Genomic DNA, 16610 nt, shown 5'->3' with positions numbered 1-16610 from the left:
CCATCCGACTCGGCTACGTGATTCAGTTCGCCAGGCGCCCGCCCAGGTTCAGCGGCATCCGCTTCACCTCGGTGAAGGGCGAGAGCGCCGCTACCTTGCGTGCGGAGATCGCAACCCTTCTGTGCAAGGGCGCGATGGAGCCTGTCCCTCCAGCCGAGATGAAGAAAGGGTTTTACAGCCCTCACTTCATCGTACCGAAGAAAGGCGGTGGGTTGCGGCCAATCTTGGACCTGCGAGTTCTGAACTGGGCCTTGCACAGACTCCCGTTAAAGATGCTGATGCAAAAACGCATTTTAGCGAGCGTCCGGCATCAAGATTGGTTCACGGTGGTAGACCTGAAGGACGCGTACTTCCTTGTCTCAGTTTTACCTTGACACAGACCCTTCCTGCGGTTTGCTTTCGAGGGCCAGGCGTACCAGTACAAGGTCCTCCCCTTCGGCCTGTCCTTGTCCCCTTGTGTCTTCACGAAGGTCGCAGAGGCAGCCCTTGCCCCGCTAAGGGAAGTGGGTGTCTGCATACTCAACTACCTTGATGACTGGCTGATCCTAGCTCACTCTCGAGAGTTACTGTGCACACACAGGGACCTGGTGCTCAGGCACCTCAGCCGTCTAGGGCTTCGGGTCAACTGGGAAAAGAGAAAGCTCTTCCCGGTTCAGAGCATCTCTTTTCTTGGCTTGGAGTTGGACTCAGTCTCGATGACTGCACGCCTCATGAACGAGCACGCACAGTCGGTGCTGAACTGTCTGAAGGCGTTCAGACAGAAGACAGCAGTTCCACTGAAACCTGTTCAGAGGCTCCTGGGGCATATGGCATCCTCTACGGTTGCCCCACCGCTCGGGTTGATGCATATGAGACCGCTTCAGCACTGGCTTCAGACTCGAGTCCCGAGATGGGCATGGCGCCACGGGACACATCGCGTGGTCATCACAGACTCAGCTTTGGTGTTTCTGTGTCTGGTGCGTGCTTTACGCATCTATTTGGATCACACGCAGAGCTTTAGAAGCTCCGAGCAGCTCTTTGTCTGCTTTGGTGGACAGCGGAAAGGAAGGGCTTTCTCCAAACAGAGGATCGCCCACTGGGTCATTGACGCCATCATGATGGCATATCACGCTCAGGATGTGCCGCCCCCCATGGCGCTACGAGCCCACTCTACTAGGAGTGAAGCGGCCTCCTGGGCCCTGACCAGTGGTGCCTCTTTGGCAGACATCTGCAGAGCAGCGGGCTGGGCGACACCCAACACCTTTGTGAGGTTCTATAATCTCCGGGTTGAGCTGGTTTCATCCCGTGTGTTGTCGGTCCGAACAGGTAAGTTCCGGGACAGCTTGCCGGGTGTACCGCTTGCGTATAGCGCCTTTCCCCTCCCACGAGGTGAAGACGTGTGCCTTTGACTCCCAGTCGTGTTCACAAGTTGTGATCCCTGGATGACTTTCCTCCTTAGCCCTGTGGTAGACGAGTTTGCGGAGAAACTCGCTGCCGGCCCAGTACATGTGCTAACTAAGCCCTGTACTAAGGTAGGTGCTCCACATGCGCTGGTTCCCCATAGGTGACCCCATGTGATATGTTTTTCACGAAATCGTTTCCCTGTCAGTAAACTGCGTCTTCCTTGGGCAGAGGCCCCTCTGCCCCCGGTCACCATGCTTGTAGAAACTCCTCCCCCATCGGGGAGGACCTACCATGTGACTTCTCCACATGACATACTTCCGACAAGACTCGGTAAGACCATGTGACATATTTCCACTCAGAATACCCCCCCCCTTCTCTGGGCGGGGTGTGGTCTCCGCGGTGTTTTCCCCTTGGGAGTGACACCCCACTGACGTAGACATTTATGCCCCCAGTCGGTTAACAAATTCCATTCTTTTTGGGGTGAAAAAAGAGGAAAAGAGGCCACGGCTGGGCTAGCCTGTTCCTATTTGTTGGGCAGTCGACTTGTTCACGAAGGACCATTCGATGCTCATAAGAGCACTGGGGGAGGTTACGTGACAGTTCAGCTAGTTGTGGCGTTTTGTATAGGGACCCCTAGTGCCACTACTTCGACACAATGTCGAGTGAGTGACAGATAGGGAACATCCTGGTTACTTTCGTAACCTCCGTTCCCTAATGGAGGGAACGAGATGTTGTGTCCCTCTTGCCACAACACTGAACTACCCACTGAAATGGCTGGGACCTTGTCTTGGTTCCTCAGCACAAAACCTGAATGAGTGGTCACATACCAGCTCCTTTTATACCCATATGTCCGGGGCAGTGGCATGCAAATTCTACTCGCCAATTCCGATTGGCCTTTTTTCAAAAAGCAGAGATGTTTGGGGCTCCCAAGAGTGACCCCTAGTGTCACTACATCGACACAACGTCTCGTTCCCTCCATCAGGGAACGGAGGTCACGAAAGTAACCAGGACGTTTCCCACTTGTAATTATGACTTTGTGGTGGTGTTCATGGATGTTCAACTCGTAAATACAATCATTCTGTCATGACTAAAATGCACCATTTCTCAGGGGGTTTGTGTACACACTCAGATTGGTAAGAGAAAAGATGGGTCATGAAATATAAAGAGAAAATTGGGACAGAACACATACACACACTTACTGTTTTTGGTTTTCAAGTGCCTGCTTAACGCAAATTTAACTGTTGACTGACTTGTTTTAGAGTTCATGGGCTTTTGAAATATAATTGTATTTTTAAAGATAACAAAGAGCTCACACGTTTTGAACGTAAAACTTGGCTTGTATGAAAACTTATGACTTTTATCCCCACAGAAACCAACCAATCAACATAATTTCAAATCGATACAATACAGACATCAAATTTTACCTCGCCTAGAAAAAGGAAATTCCAGTGAACAAATTCAGTTACTCATTCCATATTTATTTATTTATTAATACAAATGCCTGGTGTATGTCAATAAAATGTAATATGTGTCCCTTGTCTCTTTCCAAACCCCAACGTTTTCTTTATTCTGTGGTATTTAAATCATGGTCACATTTATGGTTCGGGTAGGGGGTTAGACTTTATGTTCAGTTTAGATTTTGGCTCAAGTCATACATTTTTGTATGAGCCAACTCGTGCGATTTCTTATGATTTCGCCATCTTTGACAAATTATTTTGACTTGTCCTGAGACGGGGCTAGAGAATATGGAGTTCAGATACAAATGGTCTGCAGCAGAGGAACATCCAGTGCACACTGTACAATTTGGATAATGTTCTTTTTCTGCCACATCAGAGAACTGGGTGATTGACTATGATTTTTCATCCTTACTCAATGTACCCCTAGTAGCCAATTAATCCTGTAGAATTTAATTAAACAGTCCATGTTCCATTTTCTTCTCCTTTCCCACTCTCACTTTCTCTCTCTTTTGACTGTGCCTTTATCCACAAATGTCACAGAGAGAGAAATAAAGAAACTCATTTTTCATTTACTTCATTTTACCCAGACATTGTAAAAGTTACTGGCCATTTGGGCACTTCTTCAATTTTCATGTTTTACAGTCTCTCTCTCTTTCTCTCGCTTTTTTTTTTACAGTAATTTCCAATCGTCTGCCATGTATGAGGGGTCTGAGTCCGTGGACACACAGGAAGTTAGAACTGAGAGCACCCTTGGGTCCTCTGTCTCCACCTGCAAGAAGGTGCATATCCGTGTGTGTGTCTGTGTTTACCACTGTATTATGTCAAGGCCTGAAACATACTCTGCGCTATTACATAAATGCAAACCCTTCTAGCTACCCAAGCACAATTTCTTTTGTCATTGCATTCCAAAAGCATGTGTTGCATTTTCAGAATTGCCGTAATGGGCAATCAGCCCATTAAATTTCTTCTTCTATGATCCGTTTTCTCTTTCATGTCAACTACTATCATGGCGGAACAACAGTTTAAAGAGAATCTTGTTTAGCAAATTAAAGTTAGATATACTGTCACCATGTTTCTAGCTAGATACCTGAATAAAAACACATCCAGTTTAATGGCACAGACATTTGAAGGCAAGTCTATCGCCCCCTAGAGTACTCAGGTTTGTTAGCGATACATTAATGCAAGAATACACTAAGTATGTACAAAGGGACAGCACGTGCAGTGCATGGGCCAAGAATTTGTTGCTGCATATTATAGTATGTTTCGGCATTGCCTGAAGCATCATGAATGTGCTGAATGCACATGGATGTGTAACAGTTTGAGGACTTGTGTTTGAGCACTAGCAGGAATCTTATGCTCCAAGCAGAGGCGCATCACAGAATGATTAAAATGAAGCCTCCCTGATTGGCTGACTGCTCCCACCTGTGCACGGACAGAGACTTTGGCTTTTTACTCAGTAGGCAGCTGCACTACAAGTCAGGTTACATTAGCTCAATGTAAATTCAATGTATAAAAAGGAAAGGCTTCAAAAAAGAGGGAGTGAGAGAAAGAGGGAGTGTGACAGAACAAGAAGCCTGATTTGTTCAATGTCTCCCTTGTCTTCTAGCTCTTTTTAATTTATATCGCTTTCAACCAAACCGCTTTATTAGCAGATGGGTCCTAAAGTAAAGTGGCCCCTGTGGGAGCAGATCCAAGATCAGTGGAAGGGGAAGATACTATAGCATCATACTGTAATAATAATTTTTGTAGCTCTCTTTCTTTTAATCAGGAGATGAGCCATTACTGATGGACATTTCTTGACATTTAAAAAATAAATAAAAATTACTGTGCAAAATCGCCCCACCCCCACCACCATATAAAAAAGCAGATAACATCCCCTTCATTTATGCAAAGTTCAGAGAGCAAAAAAGGTACAAAAAGCACACTGCATCACTACTGTGGGCACAAGTGGTACTGCGCTCAATGAGTTAACTTGTGTGACACTGTGCAGCAAGGACCCACCTGTGTGCACTCCAAACTGATTTGCACAGCATGAACTGATCCGCTCTGCACTATTCAGTAGGGTTGGGAACTGAGAACCAGTTACACTTAAAAAATAAAAATAAAAATATAAAACTCTGTAATCGAATGATTTCATGATATTTGGTTCCATTAAAAGTTTTTGAACATCCACATTCTTCTGCCCTTGCAGATGGAATGCCGTACTAAAAGTCCCTTATTGTTGCCTAAAGCACTATTCAGTGGCACTTAATGGCAAAGGAAATTGTATTTAAGTTGTGAGTTTTCAGACTGAATTGAACGTGATGAGAGAGAAAGTCTGGGTACCACAATAAATACATAGACAACACATCTTTCTATTGCACTGTCCATGCTGGTTGCATGCAACAGCAAACATAAAGCAGGGAAAGTGTAGTCTGACTTTTGACCAAATTACTCTTATGAGAAATTACTCACTCTTATTATGGTAAAAAAGACTGAATAATCTGTCTCTGCAATGGGAGTAAATCTCTCAGATATGCGTCCAAATTTCACGCTATATGCGACTAAAAATGTCTGTGAGAAATCCAGTGATTGAGTAGTATATTGGTATAGAAGTTTAGTGCAAGATCCTTTCACTGTATCTTGTGAGTTAAAGTTTGATTTGACTCATTCCATGTAATGTGTGTGAGAAGACGAGATCCACGCAATCCATTTGTCAATGAATTGTGTCGGACCCACTTTATATTAGGTGGCCTTAACCACTATGTATTTAACCATTTGATACAATGTACTTATTATGTACATACATGTTGTTGCATTTAATTACATTTGTAGTTACACTGTCAATTTTACCCCTAGCCCTAACCCAACACTTACCACAAAACCTAAATCTAACCCCTAATCCTAACCCTAACCTAAACCTACCCATACCTCAACCTCAGTAGCAGCAAATGTGGGAATTTTGCAGAACAACATGCAGTTACACAGTAAATACTTTTAATCTTTTAATACCCTTTCTGTTCTTTATAGTCAGTTGTTGATCAAAAACAAAACAAAATAGAAACATTTAATTTTAATCACACATAGCATGGATGCATTAAAGAAGCAGTGCAACTCCTCTCGTTAAGTACTCAACCAACACACTTCTGTGACATGCTCACTAAACTGTCACTATTCTTAAAGAGACAGTACTGTTTAAGCACTTCTAAATATCAGTTTAAATACTTATGCATGTAAACAATAAACATATAACTATATATATATATATATATATATATATATATACACAACAGTTAGTTCCGGTCCTCGAATCTGATTGGACGAGAGATGTTCCATGAGCACTGATGGTCTGACACCACCATCACTCGGATGCTTCACTGTGTGTGTATCACTCCACTTGTGTTCGTGCCGTTCTAAACTAAAGTGTAAGAGCAGTGCATATGTGTTAAGAGCTACTGTTTGTCTTTTTTTTTTTGACATTACATATGTTAGCAAGCAGGTGATGTGCAAAAGATCATTTTTGTGTGTAAAAAGAGCCAGTTGGTGACGTGAAGTGAATCTGCGTCAGCCACTGTTTACATACAACAGTGCTCCGTGATCGCTACGGCCTCGTGCCTGCGGCCAAATCACAGCAGTGCTGATGTAGGGCCATATCGCACAAACAGATTGTTGCAACCTACAAAAACAAAGGAAGAATTGCAGTGTGTGTATGTATATATATATATATATATATATATATATATATATATATATATATATATATATATATATACTGTATATACAGTTTATATACATTGTAAGACATATTTATTGATTTATTGATGGAATACATGGAATTTGTACATTAAAAGGCTAAAATGTGATCAAATTGGTAAAAACTAATGATAAAATTAAATTGGCTAAATTTTCGTAATGTACTAAGTTAGAAGGTGCCCTGTATAATTAACAGCATTAGCTGAGAGAGAATTTATTTAATTTGTAAGCAAAATGGGCATTATAAATTAAATATACCCAAATTAATTGGAATCGAATAGAAATCAGAATCAAATTGAATCGAGAGCTTGTGAACAAGAACTGAATTGAATTGGGTAATCTGTATCTATACCCAGCCCTAGTTATCGGTTTGAATCAGTCTAATGACTTACTCAATGACTGAATATGTTGGAGTTGTTCTTGACTTACTCAGTGAACCACAGGTCAGTACTTTTGTTATGTCAAACTTGAAATGAACTGAAACTATGTTCTATCAGAAAAGACTCAGGATTAATGGAATTAATAGGAACATAGAGATACTTATATAATTTGGCGTGAGCCCTGTCCTAATGTTCAGTGCTCAGATACTTGCTTGAACCATCAGATCCTGCCAGAAGTGATGACGGCAGGGGAGCGGAGCTTACCCCCGCCCAGGACGGGACCTAAACTTGTGGTGATGGGGTGGAGGGGGGTGAAAACAAGGGAAGTATGCCAACAGTGAGAGACAGCTGAGCAGGCTTATAAAGCGGAGGCTGTATTGTGATTGGATGAGATGCCTGATAGTCTTAAATCAGTGTAATTACTGATTGACTGGTTGTTCTTATAAAACAAGTATGTAAAGATGTACTTTTAGAACAGAGTTTTGTCGCACTAAATGGTAATTTAATAAAAAAAAAAATAATAATAATAATAATAATAATTAAAACATGTGACCATAAAGTAGTAGTATTTTTGTTAAGCATTTTTGTGGAATCGGCGTGAATAGGAAGTGGAATCAGAACCAGAATCATTCATTTTCATCACAATTTCCATCACTACTATCACTACTAATGGGTTTAGCTTGGTCACACTTTTGGAGAGTTTGGCTTCCCATACAAGTCATATCTAAATAAAACAGGCTGTGTAACTACAAGGAAGGGCATGCAGATGCACCTGACTTAAAAATTTCTAATTAAACTACTAAGTCAAATAAATGCACATAATATGAATCTCTCTCCCTGTTATCGATTGTGTGCAAACAATTACCACACTAGTGTATTAGTTTCGTCAGCAGTCTGACCATGCTGAACTGTGATGCAACCGTACAAGCAACCCTGTCATATGGTTGTCTCTGCCAGGAAAGCAGTCAGTACAGATGGTACACACAGCGAGGGGATAGAAAATACACACATGTGCTCAAGCATAAAAACACACATATAAACACCCACAAACTCCATCTAATCAAAGGAAGTAAACACATGCATTAACTGTCAAGAGAGTATACACAGCAGCACACAGACAGGAGAGTACACAGGGTTATGTTTATTCCTTAAATACACATTGAGATAATTAATGCTTACAAAGTCACAACATTTATCTTGAATCAAGCTGAAGGTTACATACACATACTCACAGCACACACACTCTAACGGGGGGGGGGTGTGGTTATGTTTATTTCAAGGATCTCTAACGTACTGATATAAGTGGTAATTCAATTAGAGGTTTATATTTCTAGCAAACATGTTTGCAGTTTGTATCAGACCTCATTATTATTTATTCATTAATGTAATAACCTTAAGTTTTACTAACTGCAAACATGATCTGCACATATACGTTCATGACGTGTTATGAAACTAATACCAGTCACATTCTGATAACAGTTCACTGAAGGGGCACACACTTAGCAGTTCATTAATAATCCATAAATGACTTAAATATGCTTACTTGGCTGTGAAGCTAGTGTGTTGCACACGGTTACAAAACAGTGACGGCAATATTGCCAGACTTAGTGTATTATAAGGCCATATTAAATATTTATATGCAAATTATGTTACAATTGACCAAACATCAAATTCATGGTGGGGTCAAAGGGTACTATGAACAGAGACAGGGTCTGATTGTCAATAAAAGGCACATGATTCCGAATTGAAATGTTAAATAGGGTGTTTTTGCAAATCCTAGATCGTGTGTGTGTGTGTGTGTGTGTGTGTGTGTGTGTGGCGCGGTTTAGGTGGTTTACGAGGAAATTTATTTAGGTTACAAACTGGTAATTACAAGGGTATTATGCTATAAATGTGGTTTATGAGGACATTTGTAGTGTCCCCATAATTCAAATCGCTTAAAAAACATAATAAACAATGTTTTTTTGAAAATGTAAAAACGCAGAAAGTTTTTTGTGAGGGTTAGGTTTAGGGGTAGGGTTAGGGGATAGAATCTATAGTTCGTACAATATAAAGATCATTATGTCTATGGAGAGTCCTCATAAGGATAGCTGCACCAACATGTGTGTGTGTGTGTGTGTTCAAGTAACCTTACATGTCTGAAGAGACACTTGTGTGCGGAATATGTGATAAAGGTAAAAATACTTAAAGGGTAAGAGAAAGTGAATTATATTATACTCGTAGCTCGATGTACTGCAGCAGTTTAGTTCATAATAATCTAAGTAATATGTATTGTAAAGTATTCTGCTAAATGAATGTTTTTTTTCTGTGTTGTTATTTAATATTATAGTCATTTGGACAGTGTGGCCCTGGTTACTCATAATATTAACATTCATCTTGGGTGATCCAATCTCAAGTGGACAGCGCTAAATGCAGGTATAAACAACGTTGATACCCTCAAACCACATTCATAGATGGTCAGCGACAAATATGACCACATCGCATTTATAGTGTAAACGCTAATATGTCCTGATGCGTCACAGACAACAGCGAAGGACAGCTTACTCATACTAATACGTAATCATCGCTGCAAAACTAGGGTTGTAAATTTTGCCAGCTAGGTATGACTTTAAAATAAATAACTACCCAATTGGGAATTCTGTTAAAAGCCAATGCAAACAGATGCACAAGACATCACAGAACATGTTCAGGATGCCTGATATCAACATGCAGTGACAAACTGTAGATCATGTGAAGCATAGAGGTGCTTGACTGAAATAACAATGAATATTCCACTCAAAATGTCACGTTTGCAGTGAGATTAAAATATTTTTTATACAAAATATAAAATGTATTTTTACTTTTTTGTGTTTTATCAACATGCACTGTGTCGTTATAAAATCAGAGACATTCCCCTTGTCAAAATCTAATCACAAGTGGTCTCAAGTGATGCATTTGAGACACATGTTAATACCAGGAGTAGACAGCAATCTGTCTCGGCTGACCACTTGTGATCGGATCATCCGAGATGAACGCTAATGTCAGTTGTAAACACTTCCTGTAAGTCCTCAGTTTCACTTATTTGTAAATGTTGGCCCTCAGTCTGAACAAATGTGTGTGTTTATGTCAGGTTTTGTGCAGTAACAGTGTTCTGGATTCATCTGAGTACTGGTTGAATAACGATAAGGCGCTCTGCAGAATCGGATTCCTGGAGGACCAGCATGACGGAGGATGCCCGACAGTGAGTCTCTTACACAAACACACAGATATGCTAAAGTAGTGTATGTACATATGTCCATACATGTGAGTAATGTTGCGTGAGTATATGTATGACTGTGTGGAAGTGTGGTGGCATTTATATTGTGAATAGCCTCCCACTTATAAATGCTGTCTTGATTGGAGTGATAATATTGGCTAAGGCTGAATAACATATGTGGTAATTTTCTGAACCAAGGGAATGCATTTAGCTGCACATCGATAACGGTTGCACTAACTGCAGGACAGGATAATTAGAGTCTAATGACAGATTTTACACCTCACTTTACTTTAATGACAAGTTTCTTGTCTCATGTAAATGATGGTGAAATATTCTGAATCTGCTCTCATCCTGCTGTGCATAACATTATGGCATTCTAGCAGATCTGCTCCTTGTGTCTTGTGGAGACAGAACCTGTCTCGTTTTCTGTTTAACGGTAATTTTATGGACATTTTATGCAAGGATTCTTGAGCTTTGTTGAATTCTTGTGAGCACCGAAGAATTTTACTATTTTTACCAGAATTTAACTAATTCAATTAATGAATTAAATTTGGGGATTGCAACAGACTTCTTTTAAAATATTCTATAGTGTGCAACAGTGCCAACCCACTTTTTCAGCCTTCTTGGTTTCTGAAGTATTTTTCCCATAAATGTTTGTCAATAGGGATTTCATAAAATCCTTCTTTCTAAGCCATGAACCAAACCAATCAGCTCTGAGGTGAATTACAGCATTATAATCTTTGATTTGAGCAAAATAGTATTTGAAAATCAGATTAAAAGGTACTAAACAGTGTACTGAAAGGTGCTATGAGAAATTTATACACCTAAAGAAATAAAAAGTACTTCAGATAAATATTATTAAAAAATGATGCACATTCAAATTAGATAAAGATTCCATTCATACCAGTGGATTGGAAAAAGGTATTTTATTCTACATTTGATTTATTTTACAATGTAGGTCGTGCACATGGTGACCGCTACTTTGAGGTCTTATGTCCAGCCACGTCTTGAAATTCAACTGAGCTAATAAACATAAACATAATGCATTCACACTGATAGGTATTACTGTTGTCTTGTAAGCAGAAATTACTTTAAAGGAATAATTCGCCCAAAATAAAAAAGTTACGTACTTTCATGTCATTCCAAAATCACATGACTTTCTTCTACAGAACATAAAAGCAGATATTTTAAGGAGTGTTTGAATGCTGATTTTCATACAGTATAATAGTAGTTGATAGTGACTAATTTCTTAAACATCACCCAAAAGTTTCATAAAAGCTGTCCATTCGGCTCGTGCATCATATTCCAAATCTTCTGAAGACATACAACAGACCGAAATTTAAGTAGTTAATCACTCTCAAATCATATCATTGATCATTTCCGGTAAACTAGGGATGCACCGATACCATTTTTTCTCTCCCGAGCCGAACTAACTACACATTCATTCATTATAAAATAGAGAAAAAAAAAAACAATAACATTACAAATGTGTAGCCTATTAATAAAAAATGTCTTTTTAAATAGTCTAGTAGATAATGCAGCAGCATGTTAAGCAGTAATTCCAGTGAAAGTCTTCAGTAGAAAAGAAGCCAGTTCATATACATTTATGTGGATTTAAATGGATTTAGACTTATTTTTTGTTCACTTCAGTTGTAATAGGATGTCAGTCCACATTTCAATCACATTTTTTGGAACCCATTCAAGTTAAACATTATTGTTATGTAGTATAAAAAAATATAATAAAATAATAATAAAAATAATATAATATAATAATACATTTTTAAATTTTCTCATACAATAGTATTGTATTTTAGTCATCATTTCTTAACTTTAAAATACTGGGGCTTTTATTTTGGTGGAAAACTCCAGAAAGAACTTAGAGTGTCTGTTTGTGGGTTAGTTCACAGTAGTTTAATAGTGTGGAGCACTCACAAATGGACCCTTTTTACAGACCTGTTGTGATGCATTTCCACCTTCTTTTTACAACATAAATGTAGCAGACTTTTATATTTTCAATTTTAAAAATATTTAGTGTAAATTTATAACATTGTGCTTTGTATTATATTACCCTGGAATAAGTAACTGAAATCAGTTACCATAGCTCTGATGAGGCTTCTAACACAGCTGCTGAGGGAGAGACAGTAGTGATGGGTAGATCGAATCATTTTACTGACTTGAATCTTTGAGTCTCGTTCAGCAAAATTAACGAATGTTTATTCAAGTAATTTCGTTCATTTCGTTCATTTGAGCAGAATTAAATTTAAATGTTACATTTTCAATGGCCAAATCCCCTCCAACACGTCTACTTATGCAAACTTTGATTATAGTCCCAATAAGGAAAAACTGATAATGCAGCCAAGGACAAATTATGAGAAACATAGCGTATACGGCTGTCACATGACAAAAGAACGAACGACTCGGACCAAAAGACTCGAGAGGTGAACTAATCATTTCTGTTTCCTGTGTGAGCAATGCATAGCGTATATGGCTGTCAGGTGACAAAGAACGAACGACTCGGACCAAAACACTCATGAGGTGAACTAATAATTTCTGTTTCCTGTACAGTGCCTATGCGGTTTTCACGTAACTAATGAACGGAGGTTGCGCGGCCAAAACAAAATGAATGAATCACTCACTGAGACTACTCGTTCTTCTGAGTCACATAAAAGATTCGTTCAAATTAATGAACTAATCGTTCATGAAAGACCCATCACTAAGTGACAGACAATTTGGCCTGTTTCTCTCTTCTTACTGATGTTATCCAGCGCTCTATATGTTTATCTTTTTTCTTTTGCTGTTGGAGCAAAGGGGTAAGCAAATATTTTATTTGCTGTGGTCCCCCATTTACCGACATTCAAGTTTAGCCAGCTATGACGACTTCCGCTTCACAATCGCGGACGTGCGAAAAGGGTCCTTTGCACGCTGCTCTGAGAGCTGAAAACAAGGGCGTAGATTTGGGGGGGGGGGGGGGGGTTGTACATTCTTGTTTTGATTATTGGGGGAGGTTACATCCGCCCCGGTATCTACGCCCCTGGCTGAAAACAGCAGCGCGTCATGAGCCCGCGCGTGCTATGTGTATGTGTGACACAACAGAGCACCACTCTTTTGCTGAAACATGCTGTGCATGCAGACAATATATTTTATTTATTAATGTAGCCTTTTGATATTCACAAAGCTATTGTATTGTCTTCAAGAGACTTTAAATAAAATGAGTCATATGAACTACTTTGATGGTGCTTCTGTGGTCCTTTTATGATGTTTTTGGAGCTTGACTATAACAACCATGACCAACACACAGTATTGGATTTGGATCGGGTTCGTCGGACTGATACCGAATCCAGTTAAAAACTTTCAGCATCGGTATTGGATCGGTGCATCCCTACTGTAAACAGCGCAAATCTCTTCTTGTGTTCCACAGAAGAAAGGGAGAAAAATAGCGTGAGTAAATCATGACTGCATTTTAATTTTTGGGTGAACCATCCCTTTAAATAAAACAGATTCCACAATATTTTTTATTACACACTCTTGTATTACAGATTGATGACCGTTGGTTATATAGTCAGAAAATTACAACCAGTTATTTGTTACGACAGTAAATCATATAAAATGTTCCATATGTGTGCAGTGGGGTGGTCAGATTGTGACTCCTCCACCCCCAGGCTCAGGTGCAGTCAGAACAGGTTTTAGCAAGGCTGTGCTTTTACTGTGCTGATGTCACACATGATGTTCCTTTAACACTAAAAATCCACACAGGGAATCAGATCCCACACACACCAGCTGGCGGTGAGATTGTAATGCCAATGCTGAGTGCCAACGTTACGGTGAGATAGAGAGACAGGGAGAAAGTGAGAAAGACAGTAAATTAAGGAAAATGGCATGTTGATTTTTTGGAGCTTTTAAACCTTTTTTTAAGGCAGAAGCTGTATTTTGAATTAATCATGGTTTTTAATTAAATCTTTCAAGACATTTGAAAATAAGATTCATACTCAAATTCCACAGGGAATTTAAAAAATGCAGGCCTGCATAGAAGTTTGCTGTAATAAAATAAAAATGCATTTGAATAGACACAACACACTGCTGTGTCTCAAAGCCATACTATCCTGATACAGCCCACTGTGTCATATCCACACTACTGCTTTCACTGAAATTATCAGTAATCAGCCATATATCCTCCGCAGCCAGTCAGACATGTTGTAATAGCCCCATTTGTTTGGTGAAAATGCAGAGGCATGAGCTCTTTTTTCATAAACATCACATCAGTGGGGTTACATGCATAAAAATAATTCCTCTGTCTTAATAAATGGAATCAAGATTTCACATTTCTAATGTGCTTTTCAAAAGGCTATTATAATGAGAATAGCACCTCTACATGAACATATCAGTTTGAATTATTTGCACCACATAGTTTATTCAAACAGATGAAATTAGAAATGTAGCCATCAATCACAAATAAAAAGAGATTTTTTTAAGGAAATAGAATGTTTCTCTGTGCATTTTGTTACACACAGAAACTGTATTTACATGTACTCAGTTTGATGCTAATAACTCTCAGAAATAAGCTTTGAGGGTTCAAGGGTTTATATGCAAAATATAGCTTCAAGCAGAAATTACAGGGCCAAGCTCTGAATTGGCAAGCATTGCACAGCATTAACCACAACCCAAAGATCACATATGACATAAAGCACAAACACACACAACATTACGCATTGCCTCAGGATGGATTTGAATCTATGACTTTCTGTTTAACAGGTCACTGCACAGTCCACTGGACCACAACACTGACATACCAGGCATAGAGCAATCACAGCCAATCATCGTAGTCACCATAATCAACTTCGTATTCATGTAACTACAACAAAATGAAAATCAACATTTGCTTGGAGAAAAGCCCAGTTACCAAGCCCAATGCAAAGATCTCTGTATCAACAGAAATCTTAACTGCATGATTTGTTGAGTTGGGGATTTGAACCCATGACCTTTGAAACAATAAACCAGTGTTTTAATACAATGAGCCACTCAGTTGACAGTTCAGGCTGGTGGCAAAGAGAAACCGCAAGGTTAGAGTCAGCACACAAGTGTGGATTATCTTTTGAAATGCTTTTAAAAGAGGGGATAATAATAATACTAACAGATACAATGGGGGCTATGCACCTTCATTGCTTGACCCCTAATAATAATACAAATGGATACAATAGGGGCTACACACCTTCGGTGATTGGCCCCTAATTTATTAACCATCAACACAAGAAAGTTTTCGATCTTGATGTCAAAATGTACGCAGACATGAACACTACATGTCCACATTGAGTAAGCTGACAGAGCATGATAAAGGCATTTGCATATAAAGAAATCAGACTTATTGGCAAAAAATAGCCATTTATGACTATTCCCCAATAAAAAGAACACTGTTTAAAGATAAAGTGTGTAATTTCTGCGCCACTAACGTTACCAAACAGAATTGCAAAAATAAACATTATTTTTAAACTGCTTTCCAGAATACTTAGTTTCTTTTCTTTTTTGATTTTCTCCCCAATTTGGAATGCCCAATTCCCAATGTGCTCTAAGTCCTCATGGTAGTGCCTTGCCTCAATCCAGGTGGTGGAGGATGAATCTCAGTTTCCTCTGCATCTGTGACCATCAATCCATGCATCTTATCATGTGGCTTGTTGAGCACGTTACTGTGGAGACATAGCAAGTGTGGAGGCTTCACACTGTTCTCTGCAGCATCCACGCACAACTCACCACGCACCCCACCAAGAACGAACCACATTATTGCGACCACAAGGAGGTTACCCCATGTGACTCTACCCTCCCTAGCAACTGGGCCAATTGGTTGCTTAGGAGACCTGGCTGGAGTCACCTGGCACACCCTGGATTCAAACTTGCAACTCCAGGTGTGGTAGTCAGGGTCTTTACTTGCTGAGCTACCCAGGCCCCCAGAATACTCAGTTTCAAGCTTTTCAGTTTCAAGTTTTTTTGTCATTCCAGCCAATATACAAGTATACAGTGGAAGGACATGGCGATTTACCAGGTCTGCAGTGCACAATTACAGACAAAACAAGGCACACCTCACAAACATAATAAACAATAAACAAGAGCTTAAGAACAAACACTATGAGCAATATAAATCTATATGTACATACTGTAAGTTCGTATGCATATATACACGCAATGTAGGCAAACCGTACTGTAAACACTATCCATACTCTCTAGACAATATACACTGAAACATAATAAATACAATGTCCACTCAAATACTGGTGGTGGCAGCAGCAACATATGGTATATATACCAGTATATGATATGCAATAAAGTGTAAAGTGTTGTGCAAAAGGCTGAAAGTAGTGCAAAATTTTTCTTTCAGTTATGTTTAAGTTCTTGTCCTGGAGGTGGTAGGAGGTGTCAGGGTGTTGAGGAGCCTGA

At 39.6% G+C, this 16610-nt stretch overlaps 1 protein-coding gene across 4 annotated transcripts in view; it reads left to right on the top strand.

Annotated features, from left to right (window-relative positions):
- The window catches only part of LOC127456174 (A-kinase anchor protein SPHKAP-like), a 187054-nt gene that overhangs the window by 120882 nt on the left and 49562 nt on the right, over nucleotides 1-16610 (top strand). For all 4 annotated transcript variants that reach the window (XR_007899799.1, XM_051724522.1, XM_051724524.1 and 1 more), the window contains 2 exons: nucleotides 3517-3619; nucleotides 10062-10172. Coding sequence is in view for 3 of the 4 variants with exons in the window: in XM_051724522.1 (XP_051580482.1) it covers nucleotides 3517-3619; nucleotides 10062-10172 (214 nt within the window). In the remaining variant the exon portion in view is untranslated. The remainder of the gene's footprint in view (nucleotides 1-3516; nucleotides 3620-10061; nucleotides 10173-16610) is intronic.

The sequence above is a fragment of the Myxocyprinus asiaticus genome, chromosome 18, assembly GCF_019703515.2.
Source record: "Myxocyprinus asiaticus isolate MX2 ecotype Aquarium Trade chromosome 18, UBuf_Myxa_2, whole genome shotgun sequence".
NCBI classification, from domain to species: Eukaryota; Metazoa; Chordata; class Actinopteri; order Cypriniformes; family Catostomidae; genus Myxocyprinus; species Myxocyprinus asiaticus.
The sequence above is the reverse complement of the archived record's forward strand: the minus strand, read 5'-3'. Positions and strand labels throughout refer to the sequence as shown.